Below are 14349 nucleotides of genomic sequence, written 5' to 3' on the forward strand. Positions count from 1 at the left end.
ACAAGCACATCTTTTTAAAAACAAGAAAACAGTAATTTGACTGAATAAACCAACCTGGTCAATAGCTTAGTGCTGAGTCACTTAGAAAACTCAATCATTAAAGAATGTGTTTATAGTGCCAGGCATGGTGGTGCACAGCTTTGATCCCAGCATTCAGGAGGCAGGGGCAGGTGATGTGAGTTCAAGGCCAGCCTGGTCTACACAGAGAGATCCAGCACAGCCAAGACTACACAGAAAAAAGATGATGCTTGAAAAGAACCAAAAACCAAAACCAGAATGAGTATACTGTGGACTTCTTTAGATATCTGTATTGCATCAACTTTAAATTATAAAGCTAGCATTGTTAATGATGTATCTAATTCTAAGTTAAGAACAAAGCCTTACCAACTAATTTCTTTCTTTTTTCTTTCCCATAGCAAATTAAATGAGGACCTGCAATACTAATGTGGAGAAAAGTATATTTGATCTTCACCGAGTTATTTTTAATGGGTTTATTTCTGCACGTGGTAATTAAGAAAGCAAGTATATATTAAGGCAATGAGGGCAGACACCAAAAATGCAGTGGGGCTCTTAGGAAACAAGCCTCTCATAGGATATCCTTAGCCACATTGTAGTTCATGCCTGAAATCCCTGCATATACAGGTTGAGGGGGCAGGATGGCCAGGAATTCCATGTCCTCCTCAGCTGTAAAGTTAGTTTGAGGCCAGCCTGGGCTACATGAGATCCTGTCTACAAACATCAAAAGCCTAGGAGAAGGTGAGGGTGGAGGATACACTTCTCATTTGGTATCAACAACTATTTTTTTTGTTTGTTTGTTTGTTTTTTTGAGACAGGGTTTGTATAGCCCTGGCTGTCCTGGAACTCACTTTGTAGACCAGGCTGGCCTCGAACTCGGAAATCCACCTGCCTCTGCCTCCTGAGTGCTGGGATTAAAGGCGTGCACCACCACGCCTGGCGGTATCAACAACTATTTAACCTTGGACAAACACTTGGCATTGGCCCATATGGTCTGTGGCTGAAGGACAGAGATTCTGTAGCTAAGGCAAGAAATTAGACTGATTATCATTGAATTTAAATTATGGTCTTGATAGTTTACAAAAGAACCACTTTATTCTGTACATAGCTAGCAAGAAGCTGGGAATAAAGTTAATTTTCTCCTTATGCCATTACTCTTTATTTTTTAAATCATAGGAGGGAATCACTGCTTCCCATGACGCATGTACAGCTCTCCTATAACATGCTTAACTTACGTACTATTTGCAGAGAAAGTGATATATGGGGGTGTTGGCTATGCAAGTTCTATTAGGAAAGACATGCTGTGGAAAGAAAACATCTAAAGCGTCTGCATTTAGATTTTGTCTTTTGCTGTTCAGGCTTATTATGGATGCCCACTAGGCTGGCTGAGGATCCCCTGCCCTCCTTGGCAAAAGATTGCAGCTGCAACCACAACTGCATACAAGACGATAACCTGTCATAAAAAGAGGGAGCAAGCAATTCCTATCTGACCCATTCTATGACTGGCTTAAAGTTAGTTATAAAGTTACAAAGGTGTAGTTATTAACATATTAGCAGTTTAAAGGACTGGGTCCAAGGCACCTGGTGGAAACCAAACACCTAATCCTATACAAAATGGCACAGTATGTATATCCTTCCTTATACTTCTGTCATCTCCAGGTCATTATAGCAATGCTATGTATAAAATAATAACAAAGATGTCTACGTATATTTAGTATAAACACTTTTTCTTTTCTTTTTGGTTTATTGAGACAGTGTTTGTGTATAGCTCTGGCTTGTACTAACTCTGTAGACCAGGCTAGCCTGAAATTCAGAGATTCATTTGCCTCTGCCTTCCAAGTAATGGGATTAAAAATGATCACTTTTCCCCACCAAATTTTATGACTAGTTGAATCCTGAATTTGAAATGCATAGATCGGCCCAGCTCGGTGGTGGCCTTTAATCCCAGAATTCACCTGGCAGAAGCAGATAGATAAATCTGTGTTCAAAGCCAGCCTTTCTAGGACAGCCAGGGCTATATGCGACATAGACCCCCATCGTAAAAAACCAAACCAATAACACATGAATTTGAAAGACTATGTTATAGGCTCTGAAAGGTATACATATGGGTTTTCTTAAAAGCCTAAAAAATTAAAAAATTTTTTTTCATTTTAAATTTATTTTATTTCTAATTGACAGATAATTATACAGACTACTGCAGCATGGTGTCATATATAAATATATTAAGCTAGTTACCTTACCTATTCTTTTTGTTCTTACATTTTATTATTTAAATGCATTTTATACATGAAACATATTAATATTATTTTGAGAATACATAAAAATTTGTTCAACTTTTATATTCATATCCTTTTATACCCTAAAAATATCATTAATGAATATTTAATACTATTAATAACTGAAGATCCTACATCTAATGTTGAATACTAAATTATTTCAAAACATACAAAATATTCTTTGGAAATTAAGCATAGTAAAAGTACATAAAATATTAAAAATGAATCATTAAGAAATATATTCAAAAGCCCTTATATGATACCACCCAACATAGTGAGAGGGTATTTAAAACCCATTATGTATCTGTGTACATTGCCTAACAATCAGCTCACTCAAAAAAGATTATCAGTGTTTCTAGGAGAGAAATTATTTTATCAGTAAGTATATTTAAAAATTTTCCAAATAGCAAAAACTCTTTGAAGTTAAACATTAAGAAAATGCTAATTTCAAGCACAGTGAAAAAATTATCAATAATAGTCCCATGCTGTTTGTAGGATACGATTTTAATATTTTCAACTGTAAATATTCAACAATTATTTTAAGATATATTTCTTTTTTATGGTTTCAAGGTGTGTATTGTAGAAATGCAGAGAGAGGGAGAACAGTAGAGAAGTAGAGGGTGGCAATGGCCACGTGGAGAGAGGGGAAAAACGGAGGGGAAGAGAGGGAGCAAGAGGGCTAGAGAGAAAGCAAGAGAAACAAAGAGAGGCAAGAGCAATATATTTCTTAGTTATGTCTCCCATTTTATTTCTGATTTCATTAATTTGGATACTATCTCTGTGCCCTCTGGTTAGTTTGGCCAAGGGTTTACCTATCTTACTGATTTTCTTAACGAACCAGCTCCTGATTTTGTTCTTTTATAGTTCTTTTTGTCTACTTGGTTGATTTCAGCCCTGAGTTTAATTATTTCCTGCTTTCTACTTCTCTTGTGTCTATTTGTTTCTTTTTGCTCTAGAGCTTTCAGGTGTGCTGTTAAGTTGCTAGTGGAAGCTCTCTCCAGTTTCTTTTTGGAGACACTTAGAGCTATGAGTTTTCCTCTTACCACTGCTTTCATTGTGTCCCATAAGTTTTGGTATGATGTGTCTTTATTTTCATACAATTCCAAAAAGCCTTTAATTTCTTTATTTCTTCCTTGATCAAGTAATCATTGGGTAGAGCGTTGTTCAGCTTCCATGTGTATGTGTGCTTTCCATTGTTTTTGTTGGTATTTAGTCTGTGGTGATTTGATAGGATACATGGGATTATTTCAATCTTCTTGCATATGTTGAGGCCTGTTTTGTGATCAATTATATGGTAAGTTTTGGAGAAGGTACCATGAGGTGCTGAGAAGATATATTCTTTTGCTTTAGGATGAAATGTTCTATAAACATATTCGATCCATTTGGTTCATAACTTGTTAGTTTCACTGTGTCTCTGTTTAGTTTCTGTTTCCATGATCTGTTCATTGCTAACAGTGGGGTGTTGAAGTCTCCCACTATTATTGTGTGGGTGTGATGTGTGCTTTGAGCTTTTGTAAAGTTTCTTTTCTTTTTTTCTTCTTCACAGGATTCTCTGTGCAATACTGGCTGTCCTGGAACTCACTCTGTAGACCAGGCTGGCCTTGAAGTAAAGTTTCTTTTATGAATGTGGGTGCCCTTGCATTTTGGAGCATAGATGTTCAGAATTGAGAATTCATCTTGGTAGATTTTTCCTTTGACCAGTACAAAATGTCCTTTTTTTTTTTTTTTAACTTTTGGTTGAGAGTTGATTTTATTCAATATTAGAATCGCTACTCCAGCTTGTTCCTTGGGACCATTTGCTTGGAAAATTGTTTTCTAACCTTTGACTCTGAGGTAGTGTCTGCCTTTGTCACTGAGATGCATTTCCTGTATGCAGCAAAATGCTGGGTTGTTTACAAAACCAGTCTGTTAGTCTATGTCTTTTTATTGGGGAACTGAGTTCACTGGTGTTAAGAGATATTAAGGAAAAGTGGTTGTTACTTCCTGTTATTTTTGTCGTTAGAGGTGGAATTATGTTTGTGTAGCTATCTTCTTTTGGGTTGGTTGAAAGTTTACTTTCTTGCTTTTTCTAGAGTGTAGTTTCCCTCCTTGTGTTGGCATTTTCCATCTATTATCCTTTGTAGGGCTGGATTTATGGAAATATATTGTGTACATTTGGTTTTGTCATGGAATATCTGGCATTTGTGTTCTTAGGGTCTGTATGACATCTGTCCAGGATCTTCTAGCTTCAGTGAGAAATCTAGTGTAGTTCTGATAGATCTGCCTTTATATATTACTTGACCTTTTTCACTTACTGCTTTTAATATTCTGTTTAGTGCATTTGGTATTTAAATGTGATGGGAGGAATTTTTTTCTGGTTCAGTCTATTTGGAGTTCTGTAGACTTCTTGTATGTTCATGGGCATCTCTTTAGGTTAGGGAAGTTTTCTATAATTTTAAGATATTTACTGGCCCTTTAAGTTGGGAACCTTTGCTCTCTTCTATACCTATTATCCTTAGGTTTCATCTTCTCATTGTGTCCTGGATTTCCTGGATGTTTTAAGTAGGAGCTTTTTACATTTTGCATTTTCATTGAGTCAATATTTTCTATGGTATCTTCTGCACCGGAGATTCTCTCCTTCCATCTCTTGTATTCTGTTGGTGATGCTTGCATCTATGACTCCTGATCTCTTTCCTAGGTTTTCTAACTCCAGGGTTGTCTCTCTTTGTGGTTTCTTTATTGTTTCTATTTCCATTTTTTAGATCTCGGTTCATTTTATTTCCTTCACTTGTTGTGTTTTCCTGTAATTCTTTAAGGGATTTTTATTTCCTCTTTAAGGGCTTCTAGCTGTTTACCTGTGTTCTCCTGTATTTAAGGGAGTTATCTATGTCCTTCTTAAAGTCCTCTATCATCATCATGAGAAGTGATTTTAGATCTGAATCTTGCTTTTCCAGTGTGTTGGGGTATCCAGGACTTGCTATGGTGGGAGAATTGGGATCTCATGATGCCAAGGAACCTTGGTTTCTGTTCTTATGCTTGACTCCTGCCATCTGATTATCACTAATGCTACCTGCTCTTGATAGATCTGACTGGAGCCTGTTCTTCTTGTGATCCTGGTTGTGTCAGAACTCCCCAGAGTTCACATGTTTCTGTGATCCTGAGATCTTGGGTGTGCCTGAGCTCCTGGAAGTCAAGCTGCCTCTGGGACCCTGAGATCCTGGTGTGACCAAGCTCTTGGAATCCTGGGTGTGTTAGAGTGCCTGGGAGTGGAGTTTCTTCTGAGTGTTGTGGGACTGGCTGCAGACTTTTGTGCCCAAGGTCTGCTCAGAGCACAGGCCTAGACCAGAAAGTACCTGTGTCAGCCAAAGTTCCTAGGTGCCTGGGTCTGCTGGTCCCAGTTACTTCCTGTGTTGGAGCAGGTGTTGAGTCCTCTTCACCTCTGATACTGGGAGTGTTAAAGAGAGCCTGGGAGTGGAGCTTCCTCTGGTTGTTGTGGGACTGGCTGCAGAGTTTGTGCCCAAGGTCTGCTCAGGGCACCAGCTCAGACAGGAAGCAAGCCTAAAAAATTTCTAACTTCAAGCTATACAAAAGAGTTCATCTGATTAATCTGGTTAACAGGCAATAATCTTTAAGCCCAGTTATGTCAGGCCTAATGTATTTGATGGAATATTATGTTCGCTATATTTGCAGGGACAAGACAAACTACCTACAGCGAATCATAATTGAGAATCTCATAGCTGAATTCTCAGACATTTAAATCAAAGGCTAGCAGTAGTGGGAAACCAACCAAAGACAAGGCTGTATTCTCTTAAGATTTTAGAATTCTCAGTGTTTGTGGGATACTCAGGCTTAGGAACTTCATGGGACTGCCTAGCACACAGGCTTCCCAGACAATACCAAATCAAATCTATAGCAAATTATTAGAATAATTTTAACAGAATCCTTGATAACTGGCCTGATAAATCATCTTTTCTACAACACATATCACAAACTGTGGAGAAGGTGGTAGAAAAAAATTCCAGTTCATTATTTTTAAAGCCTTTTATTTTTTGTGAATTTCACATCATGTACCCCAATCATCCATCTCCCCGTTTGTCCATATCTGCCCTTGAAACCTATTCCCCCAAATAAAAATAAAACATCTTACCATGAAAGCTGCAGTGTCAGGTGTCCAACAGTAATCTCTTTTGCTCAAACAGCTTTACTTGCAAATGTTCATTGCAGTGAGTCACTGGGCAGGTACAAGGCCTCTCTGGCTTCTATACTATCAATACTGAATCCTTACTGGGACTCCTCTGGAATATTCTGTTGTTGCTCCGTGTCATGCAGATTCTGTAGCTTTTGGATCAGCAGGATCAGCCCTTTCAAGTGCTCTAACAGCTCATAGATGGGGTAGATTTAGGTTGGGCCACAAAAGCCCTGGATCAGTTGTTCAGTTCACCAGCTCTCCTGAACCCATGCCACCAGGGATCAAGTATTGCCCCAGCAAGGTGCTGGGCTGGCTCTCCTGAGTGCTGCAGACTTTGAGGGTCTGGGCCCTATCTTCCTATCTCATGCCCTTGGATTTGGCTCACCAGTGCCCACACTATCAGGGCCAGCTTTACTGTGTTGCTAGGCAAGGTAGAAAAGACCAGCTCTCCCATGTTGAGGGTGTGGCCAGCTCACCTGTGCTGCCAGGTGAGGTGTGGGGCCCGATCTCCAGCATGCAGAAACCAGTGAGGGAAAAGGGACAGCTCTGCACAGCCCTGAGACATCAACAGAATCCCTGGCAACATCCTAGACCAGGAACATCTGCCTGGCGTTTGGTGGTTGACAGAGAGCCCCATTGCTGCAGGACCATGGGTGCAGACATGGTCCTTGGCAGCAGCATGAGTCCAGGACACCTCACCATGGCCTCGGGTGGCAGTGCAGGCTTCTCACATCAAGCGGTTCCTCATCATCCTCTCATCTCCAGGTCCACCCTCTTTATTGTCTGCTTCTCTTTAATCCACACTTAGTGGGCCCTGGACTGGCTGTGTGCTGGGGTCGATTGCCCAAGTCTTCTTTTTCTTTCTTTTCTTTCTTCCTTTTTCTTTCTTTTTTTTTTTTTTTTTAAAAAGAACGAACTTATTGGAATTCTTTGACAGATCCCTAAAGATTTGAGTCAATATTGGCTGAGGTACGAAAGAATAATAAGAAGTATAGTAGAAATGACATGTCAGAATCTAATAGTTTTACATAGAGAATTTGATCTAAGACTCTTTAGAGTATAATCTATAATAGGAAAAAGCTATCCTTAATATGCTAAATTTTCTTTATTTTTTGAATTTCTTAATATACATGTCATTAGTGTACCGCCAAAGAGACTAGGCTGGATAACCACTGTTAACTGTTGGTAGCAGACTTTCTGGCTCACTTGCCTCAGGGTTAATGCATAAGAACACAGGCAAAGAGTCAATCACCACAATTCCTGCTAAATAAGATAGCGGGGGATGATTAAACAACCTTTCTTTCATGTCACATTGGAGAATATGAAAGGACAGATTTTGTTAAAAGTTATAAACTACCAAGGAAGAAATTTCTAGGATTCAGCTTAGGTCAAATTCTATTCTAAGTCAAATCAATTATTTCCATCAAAGAAAGATCTATTGAAAGCCCAGTAGTGGTGCTGAAGCAGTGGCTCAGAAATGGTTAAGAACATTGACTACTTTTCCAGATGACCCAGATACCATTCCCAGCACATATACGGCATCTCACAATGTCCATACCTCATACATAATGCACACAGATATAGATGCATGAAAAACAATAAACATAAAATATAAAAGGCCCACTAGTGACTTTTAAAATATTTGTAAGTATCACACTTTCAAAACCTTTAAGTTAAAATTAATATAAGCAAAGCTTTATGACACAAGTCCTCACCCTGTGCTGCTTTGCTCCCTAGTGGATTTTCATGATAAAACTTCCTTCCATAATGAGTTGAGCTTTCTGTTTGTTGGGCTGGCTTTCTTTGTTGTTCATTTGTTTTTTTCAAGACAGGATTTTGCTGTGTAACCTCAGCTGTCTTAAATTTGCTCTGAAGACCAGGCTGGTCTTGAACTCAAGAGATCTGTCTGTCTGCCTCTGCCTCCCAAGCGCTGGGATTAAAGGCAAGCATTGCTGCCTTTAAGTGTCTGGGGCTGGCTTTCTTAACACCATCATTAGAATACCCATAAAGAGACTGGATCAGGTGACCAGTATCACTGTTAAAATCTACTTTCAAGGAGGAAACCACTGCAGTCTATTTTTCTTTCTTTCCTATTTGTCATTTTTTCCCCCTTGGTTTGTCTAAGGTCAAGGAAACACATATTAGAACTAAAGTTCTCCCGTTGTTTTTGGACCATAGCACACGTCTATAGGCAACAATGCTACAGCTGCCAAGAATATACGAGGACTCCGACTAAAGAGCTCAAACTCAGTAAAATGCTACTAAAATACATTGTTTTCACTTAGTCTTCCATTATAAAAGTCTCTGCAATGGTAAAATATTCACTAAAAATTCACCAGCTAATTTTTTTTTTAATTAAATTCAAAGCACCAAACTCTGAAGAAACAAAAACACAGTTTAAAATTACTACCACCTCAGATGTCCTTCACTTGTGAAACCTCCGTGGAGAAGTTTGTGACCTGGCACATGAACAAGAGACACCTGTATGGGAATAATGACAGAATTTCTACCCAAGGCAAAATAAATGTAAAATTATCAACTATTATTTTACATGGAGCTATCAAATACTTTTAAAAATATAGCATGGTTATTTTATTAAAAAACAAATACAGTACTTTAACTCAGGAGGTCATGTCTTCAATTTTAATGACCAATCAGATCTATTTTCCTCATTCATATGGACTTTAAACAGACAAAAAAAAATTGAATACACTTTCTCTTTATAATACTTTCAGTTGAAACTCAAAACCCTTTGTTTCTCAGGAAGCAACTCACAGTAGTCTGGCTCAGGTCTCTTTTGCATGTTCAACAGTGTAAACAAAGAATGTGTGTGTTCTGCTCACAGCCATGAACGGCAAAGGCACCTTGGAAATGCAGCTGGCAGTGTAGTGACCACTGACTGGGGGTGGCTTCCTGATACCATTCTCAGTGACATTTCTGCACCTATCCCTTTGTGTGGCAGCCAAACACCAAGCCCATTCTTAGCTTGGAAAAACAAAACTACCATGGAAGGAAGAGGTTTTATTCTCCCCACTCCTGTCCAGGAAAGAAGTGGGGCCTGTGAATTCAAAGCACAAGGGGACCATAATGCCAGATTCTGATGTAAAGGTGTCATTTGCCTTTTGTCTGCTCAGTCCATCTATGCTTCTGTGAGTGTCCCTACTGCCAGAGAGATACCAGGTGTTTAACACAAGGGAAAGCTTTTGACTTGGAGTTAAGCAAAAGCAAATCCTATCCCCAGCTTGGACTGCATATCTAGAATCATCTTTCAAAGGCAATGATCACGTTCGGGGAGAGCAGTGTGTGTGGCAGGGGTTTTACACTTTAAGACCATACATCCTAGAGCTTTGATCCAGGGCTCTGAAAACCAAACCTCCTAAGTTACTGTCAGAGGTAAATGCCGGAATAAGTGTAGGTCAAGACTGCTATATCATAATGAACATTTTTTTTTCTTGTAGTTTGGGTAGTGGTGGTGGTCCCAAAATCAATATGGGATAGAGTTTGATTTTTGTTTTTTTCTTTAAGCTATTACAGTAAAAGACCATTTAGCTTGGATCCATCTGAACACATTGGTTCTTGTCAATGATTATGTCAGGATAGCAGGGTTACTTGTAAAAAAACTCAAGACATTTACTTTTAATATATTATTAAATATCATTACAGGAAACATGGTTCTCAACTGTCTTTCATTCAGCAAAAACTGTTAATGGTGAAATGTAACATTCTTTTGAAAGGTTACTATGGCATAGAACATAATAGTGACTGGGATAGATCAGTAGACATTCTGGCTAAAATACATAAAAATTATATTTACCTTATTTAAGCCCTACCTCCCCCTTAGTGATAATTCTCAAAATAATTTACATATGTACTGTTTTAACTCAGGTGACAGTTATGGAAGAGAACAGTATTCTATATAGCAAAAAGAAACATATTGCTCAGAGTTCCACAGCTGGAGCTGGAGCTGGCTCAGTGGTTAAGAGCATTTGTTGCTCTTGCAGAGGACTCAGGCTTGGTTCCCAGCACCCATACGGTGGCTCACCACCCTCTCTAACGACACTTCCAGAGTATCCAATGCCCTCTTCTAGCCTAGGTGGGTGGACACCAGGCACACACATGATGCACGTACGTGTATGCAGACAAACATGCATACATATGAAATAACAAAAAAAATCTTTAAAATATTAAAATAAAAATGGTTTCACAGCTGCTACACTTAAAATGCTGGACTAAACCACAAGTGTAACCACTTCCCACAAATAATAAAGCTAGCAAGCGAGCTAGCAAGCAAGCAAGCAAACCAACCAACCCCAAAGCTGAGGGCATGGTTGCACACTACTTTAGTCCCTGAACCAGGGAGGTAGAGGTAGAAGGGCCAGAGCTGAAGGCCAGACTGAACTGAACATAAAACCCTACTTCCCCAAGGGTCTGTGCACTGTCAAACTTTGTTCAGACTGTTTCCAGAACAAATGCCAGCTGATGTTCAAATCAACACGACGAACATCAGCACACAACACACATTTAGAAAACGGATGAAAACTGTCAGAGTAGTTATGTGTAACGAGCATTATATAGGTTGTTTAGATAAAAGGGATCTATTGCTATTAAGGCATGTACACAATTGTCTCCAGCCAGCAAGCTCCGGAATAATGCTACACAGAAGTCACAGTCTCCCTGCCCCTCCCCCACAGCAGCTCACACAGCGGACGATGACCTTCAACTTCCCATTCTCCTGCCTCCACCTTCTAAGTGCTGGCATTGTGAGTGTGTGCATGCCACCACAGCTACTATGCCCAGCTACATTTTAATTCAGGGGAGGTCATGTGACCAAATAAATCCTCAGGTCAGCTGTTCTGTCAACCTAAAGAAAAAAATTTCTCTAGTCAAACAATTAAAATGCTTTAATACTAAAAATTTACTATGGCAAACTAAAACTGTTATTGTATTTTGTCAAATATTGGGCTAGTACAACAGTACTCAATGATTTTATTCTACCTTAATCTCATTTGGTGCTTTATCTAAGCTCCCTACCCCCCCCCCCCAAAAAAAAAAAAACACCAAACAAGCAAAAGGAATAAATCTTTTTTCTCTTAAAGAAAATTAAATTCTGAATTAAGGCAGATGAAAAATGAAATATGAAGTTCTGTTAAAAAACAAATCAAGTTAACAGAAAGCCAAAAAAGAATAGTTCCTAGAATTCCTCCCCACCCCCACCCCCCAAAGGATCTCTTCCCAACTCCACAACATCCGCTTATTTGAAATGAGAAAGACAGATGAAAGCCCATTCAGGGAACTTGAACAGGGCAGCCCCAGGACACAAGCTATAGAAATCTATCAAATATTGGTGCACCCTATTGTATATTTGATGCTTCTACTGAGTGTGACTATGAGCCTTTGGCTCACACTTTTAATCCCAGCACTCTGGAGGCAGAGGCAGGTAGGTCTCTAAGTTTGAGGCCATTCTAGTCTACAGAGTGAATTCCAGGACAGCCAGGACTACAGAAATACTGTAGAAATAATGTCTCAAAAAACCCAACCACTCCGCCCTTCTCCCCACAAAAGAAAGAAAAGCCACTAGCAACTTGCAGCTCTGCACAGTAAGGAGTAAAGTGGAGGGGCGGATCAAACAGCAACACTTGACACATGCACTAAGTCCTCCCTCAAGGAAGCAGAAGAAAAGGCCGATCTAGCAATCCATGAGAGAATGGCCCTTTAGAACTACTATGCCCAGCATCTCTAACAGACAAGATAAAACAAAACAATAACCAAACGTTTGTTTTTCCTGATTTTTTTTTTTTAATGCATTTGCCATCTTACATGGACACTATTTGGTGTCTTAGTAGCATCTGTCTACACCTTTTCCGGCAGGCAGCCTGGCAAAGAACTCTGCTTCCATTCACGTTTGGGGAGGACTTCATTTAAGAATAGTAACAGAACTATCTCCTTACAGTTGGCCATAATTAATGAGTAATGAAATTAATATTCTAAAAATGGATTATCACACATCCAGATCACACTAAAATTTCAACTTATGTCAAACTCTATTTCTTTCTAGTGTACCACTCACTCCAGGCTCCTGTATGAAATCCAACAAGGGGAAGAATGTCTTTTCCTTCTTTGCTCTTTCTTCTTTTTCTACCTTCTCTTCCTTCTTTTATTCTTGTACACATTTCCTTCCTTCCTCTTCTTTTTATTATCATTGACAAGAGGTTAAAGAAATGGGTTATTAAAGAAACCAAAGTCCAGTAAGCAGCAAAAACAGACCAGAGAGCTCACAAACCCTTAGATCACTGACAAGCCTTTTGCTGTCTTTATTTTTGATGAGAAATTTCTAGCACAGTGCGTTGGCCCAGTGCGGCGTTACTTAAGCAGCTGGCGGTCCTCTGTGCTCTTGAGGCGCTTCTTCCGGGGCTGTACAAAGTCATCGTCTGAGTCGTCACTGAACTTACAGTCTTCTGCTTCATGCCTGAATTCTACTTTAGGAAACCTTTTTTCTGGATAAAGATTCTTTAGAAGTTCTTCAAAATAGCTTTCAAGTTTTATACCAGCATTGGCTACTTCAGAATCAGGCTGTGGGATAAAAATACAGGCAGGAATTAACACCCAAAAGACCCACCTTTTCGTTAATAAAAATAATCTCACAATTCTGTTCCTATTTGGCACATGACTATGAAACTTGTAATGGACTGTTGGAAAAGCACTTAGGGATGTCACTAAGATAAAACAAATACTAGTCTGGGGCTACACTTTGTACTGACTAAGTCCAGAAGGCGTGGTGATGACAGGGATGGGTCACACCAACAAGGTGACAAGAAGATCATGGGTAGGATGAGAAACGTCAACAAAAGAACAAACAACAATGAACAAAAAAAGACACAGTTATATAAAGTGACATGAGTAGATTTTAAATGAGAACTGTTTGGTACATCCTTACTATTTCAAGATAAACTCAGAAGTCAAAGTCTAAAAATGCATAGCTTGCAAATCAAAGGAAGGAATGATAAATCCTGACTCTACACTGTCTCAGCCTCAGGCAGTCTTGGATTTGCACTTACCACACATAAACCTTTGCAAACTCAGTGTGGACAAGCCTCCCTAGCAAGCTCTGCCATGCCCTGGTAGACACGCAACATTGCACAGACACCTTGGGACCTCCCTGCTGCCAAGCTGTCTGGTTAAGATCACTCTCCACATTGCTGTGGCCTCGCCCCATCTCACCTCATTGAATTCAGCACAGTTTTGAAAGATCAATCTAAAATCAGCTACAAAGTCTTCAGGCTTTGTATACATGCAATAATCCTCCTGAAGTCTTTTCTTGATGGTTGACAAGTCCATTGGGTTTTTAATTATTTTATAATAATCAGGCACCTTACAAAACAAATGAGTTATTATAATATAAATAAGTAAATTGTACCCGGTCCTATAGTATATTCTATTTTTCTTCATTTTAGTTTGTCATTGGTGAAAAACAAAATCAAAGAAACAAACATTTATAAATAGCTACTATGTTTTCACATAGGTTTTGTGTCAGTTTCTCTAAAAACTTAATGTTTTATATTGGTATATATTTACTGTATATAATGTTGGGTATCATACAGATAATTAAGTATATCAAGACTTATACCAAAAGTCTCCCCTCCCCAATCCCCAAGGCATATATATAGAATACCAGCAGACCCATAATTGAGAGAAGATATGCAACACCTTTCTGCACTCAGAGAATTATCTCTACATATCTATATTTTGGAAAAATGACATAATTTTAGTCTTTATGGCTGACTAAAAATTCATTATGCATATATAACTTTTTTTTGGTTTTGTTTTTCAAGACAGGGTTTCTCTGGATGTAGCCCTGTAGACCAGGCTGGCCTGAAACCTGATGATCCACCT

General features: G+C 39.0%; 2 protein-coding genes across 4 annotated transcripts in view; one reads left to right on the top strand and one right to left on the bottom strand.

The window, feature by feature from the left end:
* Positions 1-1161, top strand: part of Svopl (SVOP like) — a 65120-nt gene extending 63959 nt beyond the window's left edge. The window contains exon 16 of the mRNA XM_021164258.3: positions 417-1161. Within this exon, the coding sequence (XP_021019917.2) occupies positions 417-428 (12 nt within the window). The 3' untranslated portion in view covers positions 429-1161. The remainder of the gene's footprint in view (positions 1-416) is intronic.
* A 10525-nt stretch (positions 1162-11686) lies between these two features.
* Trim24 (tripartite motif containing 24) overlaps positions 11687-14349 on the bottom strand; it is a 108440-nt gene continuing 105777 nt past the window's right edge. For 2 of the 3 annotated variants that reach the window (XM_021164256.3, XM_021164257.3), the window contains exons 18-19: positions 13678-13827; positions 11688-13029 (exon numbers count right to left, since the gene is read on the bottom strand). In XM_021164256.3, the coding sequence (XP_021019915.1) occupies positions 12820-13029; positions 13678-13827 (360 nt within the window). In that variant the 3' untranslated portion in view covers positions 11688-12819. Of the gene's footprint in view, positions 13030-13677; positions 13828-14349 lie in introns of all 3 variants that reach the window. The other variant, XM_021164255.3, reaches the window with a different exon arrangement.

Source organism: Mus caroli, unplaced genomic scaffold (genome assembly GCF_978045245.1).
Source record: "Mus caroli unplaced genomic scaffold, Mus_caroli_1 scaffold_7, whole genome shotgun sequence".
NCBI lineage: Eukaryota > Metazoa > Chordata > Mammalia > Rodentia > Muridae > Mus > Mus caroli.